The 6,000-nt window shown below is 37.9% G+C and overlaps 1 protein-coding gene across 1 annotated transcript; it reads left to right on the forward strand.

The window, feature by feature from the left end:
* Positions 1 to 1,833: 1,833 nt before the first annotated feature.
* Positions 1,834 to 5,403, forward strand: lipt2 (lipoyl(octanoyl) transferase 2). The gene is made up of 3 exons (XM_063016921.1): positions 1,834 to 1,921; positions 2,945 to 3,440; positions 4,698 to 5,403. The coding sequence occupies exons 2-3, from the start codon at positions 2,996 to 2,998 to the stop codon at positions 4,970 to 4,972; spliced, it is 720 nt and encodes a 239-aa protein (XP_062872991.1). The 5' UTR covers positions 1,834 to 1,921; positions 2,945 to 2,995; the 3' UTR covers positions 4,973 to 5,403.
* The last annotated feature ends 597 nt before the right edge of the window (positions 5,404 to 6,000 follow it).

Here is a 6,000-nt window from a genome sequence, read left to right on the forward strand (position 1 = left end):
ACACACCCTGAGAGCACTCTTTTTCTCATCTCTGTGTAGGCGCCATCAATCAGCCAGCAGAGTAATTGCGTAATTGCACCAGTCATGGAAGAGAGACCCCACCCGGCTTAGTCCCGCCCATATCTGAACAACAGGCCAATCGTTGTTCATGTGGCTTCTCAGCCGTAGCCGGCAGGCAGAGCTGAGATTCGATACGATGTATTCGAGATCCCAGCTCTGGTTCCAGCATGTGTTTTTACCGCTGCACCACCTGAGTGGCCCTGTAGACATTTTTAGAGAAAAAATGTAACCATAACATGAATTTCCTAACCATTACTGAGTAGCAGTGTGCTTGCAGGGTTGGATGCCGGCACTTTCTTAGACCAACCCACAGCTGAGTTCTTTTACAAATTTGAGTTTCTTTATGGTTGGTTTTCCGAAAATATACATATATATTTCATAAATATACATACAAAGACTTAGATTATTACCATGGTTGTGTAGAATGATCTGTAATCTCATTTAACTTTTTAACTCGGGTGTTTGGTCCTTGGCAAGGGACTACTGTTCTTCTACAATGTGTTTTTGAAACTATCCCCTTTTATGGGTACAGAGAAGTCCAGCTATGGTTAATTATAATCCAAAGTAAGTCATTAGAAGGCCAGACAGTTAAATAAAATCATTAACTTTCCTCGTCTCTATTTAATAATCTGCTATATGTATATTTTTGACCAAGCAAATTTTCAGAAGCAAAAAAACAATAAAAAAAATGTATTAAAGTGTTTTTTCACCCCTTTTTCCAGATTTGCTTAGGTACTATATAGAAATGAATAAACATGTTTTCGCATTTGTTATGTATAGAATATGAGCGTTCATTCGGCGCACCAACAGTCTCCAGGCCAGTAGGTGGCACTAACTACAAGTAATAGAAGTCCTATCCACAGAAGAAAGGCGAAAAAGAAAAAACAAAGATATTTCAGAAAGAAGAAAGATGTGTAACTACTGGTCACAAAATGCAGCAAATACTACCATTATTAAATAGTTGGTAAACACATTAATTATTGACGTATTTGTTGGGTAAGCATGAAAGTTTCTGAAACCTATCTACTAAAATGAAAAAGAATTCAATTTATCGCGCGGTACTAATGTGAATGCGGCAAACCGAGCTCATTCCATACGGAGTCATTTCTGCGATTCTTCGAGGTTGAATCGAGAGTTGAACTCGATTGTAAACAGACAAATTGGAGTCGATTCACTCATCCATCCATCCCTCAATCGACATTTTTAATCGTATTTAAATTTGGTTTTGAGTGTATATAAGTAATACATTTGATAGTAAAGTAGTCGAACACATGCCGTACAATCATTTCTGCGATTCTTTAAGGTTGAATCGAGAGTTGAGTCGAATATGAACAGACACATTGGAGTCGATTCACTGATCCATCCATCCCTCCATCGACATTTGCTTTTGCTTTTGAAAATAGGGGCATATAATAATACATTTGATAATAAGTTAAGGTACTTTTTGATTTAAATAAAGACGTCTGCTAAACGCAGAAAATGTAAGGGGTGAATCTTACAACACAGTAACTTGCAAATGATATATGAAACGCTGTTACGTTCATTTAATTAGCCGTTTACGAGTTAATTTAGGTTATTTAGGAGCCCAATAACAATAATTATAATAACAATAATAAAAATAACAAACCGTGTAAATTCGACACAATCATCATTTGGAATTAGAATCAGAGTCGACTCAATTATCACTTGGAATCGAACAGTTCTCCGTCCTGAAGTGATTCTCTCGGTTCCAGAGAGCGTCACTCTATGCGCCTCTCGCTATTTTTGTACGATCTTTGGTCAAGTGGCGACCTACTAGTTTGACTTTTATTATGTTAGTATTATCAGTTTAAATGAGATTCTCCGACCAACGCTGTTAAAGGTAATTATTTACACTTAATAAGAAGCAGATATTGTAATTAAATACAAATTTAAATAAAAGTGAGTTTTATTAGCTTGTGTGGTTACTAACTTGTGGTCTTGTCAATGTATCATTTACTGTAGTTATTACAGGGTAACAGCTTTTTAATCGTTTTTATTGTATTATTAAAAAATATTGTGTTTGGTTATTATAATGTACATACACTGATCAGCCATAACATTAAAACCACCTCCTTGTTTCTACACTCACTGTCCATTTTATCAGCTCCACTTACCATATAGAAGCACTTTGTAGTTCTACAATTACTGACTGTAGTCCATCTGTTTCTCTGCATGCTTTGTTAGCCCTCTTTCATGCTGTTCTTCAATGGTCAGGACTCTCCCAGGACCACCACAGAGCAGGTATTATTTGGTTGGTGGATCATTCTCAGCACTGCAGTGACACTGACATGGTGCTGGTGTGTTAGTGTGTGTTGTGCTGGTATGAGTGAATAAGACACAGCAGCGCTTCTGCAGTTTTTAAACACCTCACTGTCACTGCTGAACTGACAATTGTCCACCAACCAGTAATATCCAGCCAACAGCACCCCATGGGCAGCATCCTGTCACCACTGATGGAGGTCTAGAAGATGACCAACTCAAACAGCAGCAATAGATGAGCGATCGTCTCTGACTTTACATATACAAGGTGGACCAACTAGGTAGGAGTGTCTAATAGAGTGGACAGTGAGTGGACAAGGTATTTAAAAATCGCGCAATTACGGTACTAATGTGAATACTGAAAGTAAATATTGAAGAACAGCATGAAAGAGGGCTAACAAAGCATGCAGAGAAACAGATGGACTACTGTCAGTAATTGTAGAACTACAAAGTGCTTCTATATGGTAAGTGGAGCTGATAAAATGGACAGTGAGTGTAGAATGTTATAGCTGATCGGTGTATACAGTAAAGTAATATGCATATAACCCCCATCCTAATTAATCTGGTTCCAAATACTAACACTGTTGTTTTGTATATTTATCAGGTCAGACATTGCAAGCTTGAACTCAAGTGCTTGCAAATCTCCAGAACCAAGATGCCATCTGTAAAGCCCTCAGTCAACGTTGTGAATTTAGGGAGGGTGGCATATCGGAGTGCCCTACAGATACAGCAGCATTACATCAAACAACATTTTGATTCCTCTATTCAGACTCCAAACACTGTGCTGTTGTGTGAACACAAGCCTGTTTACACTATTGGTATTAGACAAGCACCATACCCAGCTGAGGAGGAACAGAGACTTAAAGATCTGGGGGCAGATTTTGTCCGTACCAACCGAGGAGGCCTGATCACGTTTCATGGGCCGGGGCAGCTGGTCTGTTACCCCATAATCAACCTGGGCTGCTTTAAGAAGAGTGTAAGGTGGTACGTGTGTGGGCTGGAACATTTGGTGATTCAAATGTGTGCAAAATTTGGAATCAAAGCCTCCACCTCACCAGATACAGGCGTCTGGGTTGGAAACAACAAGATCTGTGCAATTGGTAATAGTTTATTTATTTCCCAGTGTTTCTACACCGACTATAACATGATTGAGAGTCTTATAATCCATTATATTCTCAGAGATTCTTTAGTTAAACTCAAACATGCCAAATATATCATAGGAACTACAATATTTTGTATGTAGTTGATGGCACTACATAGTTAACAGGTTTATTACTAGCCATTCTTGCATTGAACACAGGTATTCACAAGCGTGATTTCAGTATTAGGGTCCCCAATTACTCACTCACTTTCTTAACCGCTCATCCGGGGGGAGCCTGTCCCAGCTTTTCAATGGGCGCAAGGCACACAGTAACACCCTGGACGGGGCGCCAGTCCACAGAAAGGATTTCAGAAATTCACAGAAAGGACCCGGACCGCCCCGCCTGGGGATTGAACCCAGGACCTTCTTGCTGTGAGGCGACAGTAAGCCACATATATATTTTTAGTGTTGTATTTAACAGTAGCCATGATTTAATCTAAGTAACATAAACACAACGGTCATATGTCATAGGTATGAGTTAGATGATTTAGTCTCCTTGCTGTAGGTTTATCTTATCTCAGGTTTTCTGGTAGGACTCATTATATAACAGTCCACAAACATGTTGTGAAAACAGGAGAGGCATCCTTTTTGCATTTGGTGCTTTTAAGTGCATAAGTACCAGTGTTCTGCTTTAAATATTTTGGTTTAAGCACACACATATAGTAGATGTCTAAGTTACTCTTGTCTTTTGCAAACCCCCCCCCCCCTTTATATATTCTTTATATATTGCTTCCTTTCTACACAGTAGAATTTGTACTTGTTTTTGTAGATCAGTGATGACCTATGTTTTATGTTAAGTAATTATTCTTAAGTAATCCTGAGCCCATTTACATTAATTATTGTAATTAATTACAATAGCATGTCTGTTTTTACTGCCATGGTTCTGAAAGTCACAGGCATTCAGTACAGGTTCCTCTTTTGGCCTCCTTATGCATGGAGATTTTACAGTGGTAATGAGGAGAAACCCATCAAACCCCCTCCCTCAGACCTGGCCAATCATGTCAAACGCATGGCTAGGTGGGTGGCACAGCTTAGATTCAAACTTGAGAGTTTAAGCTCTCTGTGGTGGTGAACTAGGCTTTTAAATGATTCTTTAAATACATAAAAAAAAATTTTTTAATGTTTTTTTTAATGAAAAATGTTTTATGATCTAAAATCCTTCAGTGTATCAAATGTAGTAAAACAATAATAATGTTTTTTATTCATATATTTGTAGGCATCCATTGTGGCAGATACATCACCTCTCATGGTTTGGGACTAAACTGCAACACTGATATGAGCTGGTTTAACCACATTGTTCCCTGTGGGATTGTGGGAAAAGGAGTCACGTCGCTTAGCCGAGAGCTTGGTCGGGACGTGACTGTCCAAGAGGTTGTTCCTGTGTTACTGCAGGCTTTTAGAGAACAGTTCAACTGCACCCTGATTAACACGGAAAATGTTTACAAAAAGACTGAAGAATCATCTGATCGGACAGAACAGACTGCTAACTGAAACACATCTAAAATTGATCTAAAATTTTCAAATGTTAATCATGAATTTCATTAACAGCTGTTAAGTGTACAGCTTTTTCCATCTCCACTTGGTGTCTGATGCTATTTTTTACAACTGGAAAAAATTAAAGAAATCTAGCCTACCAATAACATTATTTCTTGTGAGCTTAGTGTGCAAATGAATCACTTGACTAGCATGATTCCAAACCACTTGGTTCAGAGAGTGGATAGATGCCTTTATATTGTTTGTATAAAAATAAAAGTTAAAGGGAACGTTTTCCTTTTAAGATTTATCGTACAAAATACAACAGTATGTTTTGTGATGTGTGTAGGTACACCACTGTACATGCACATATAAAAAATACACACCCTTGAGGGATTTCTGAGGGCATATTTCATTTTCAGGTTCAATAAAACTACAGTTTATTCTTATTACTGTTATTATTTATGTTTGTCCAGGTTTAAAGTATACATACCAACACAGAATAGTGTACTTTAGCCAACTAACTAGTGCGATATGGCTTTTGTGGCATAAAGAAAAAGCTAAATGTAGAGTATTAAAATGTAAAAATTTAGTAATACAATGAAACAGAGCCTAAATCTTAATTAATTAATTTGATAATTTATTAATTAATTTTTTCATTCCAAAAACAAGTTGGGACGAGGGCAATTTAGGGTGAGGTGAAAAAACTAAATAATGATGTAATTCCAAACAGGTGATGTCAACAGGTGATTGTAATCATGGTTTGGTACAAATGCAGCATCCAGGAAAGGCTTTGAAGAGCTAAGATGGTCAGAGCATCTTGAGTTTGTCAACAAATGTTTGAGAAGATTATTGAAATATTTAAAAACAATGTACCTCAAAGAAAGATTGGAAGGGATTTGACTATTTCTTCCTCTACAGTGCATAATATCATTAAACGATTCAATGAATCGGGAGGAATTTCAGTGCGTAAAGGCCAAGGGCGCAAGCTTAATCTGAACGCCCGTGATCTTAGATCCCTCAGACGACACTGCATCAAGAACCGC

This window comes from Trichomycterus rosablanca, chromosome 20 (assembly GCF_030014385.1).
Source record: "Trichomycterus rosablanca isolate fTriRos1 chromosome 20, fTriRos1.hap1, whole genome shotgun sequence".
Classification (NCBI taxonomy): Eukaryota; Metazoa; Chordata; class Actinopteri; order Siluriformes; family Trichomycteridae; genus Trichomycterus; species Trichomycterus rosablanca.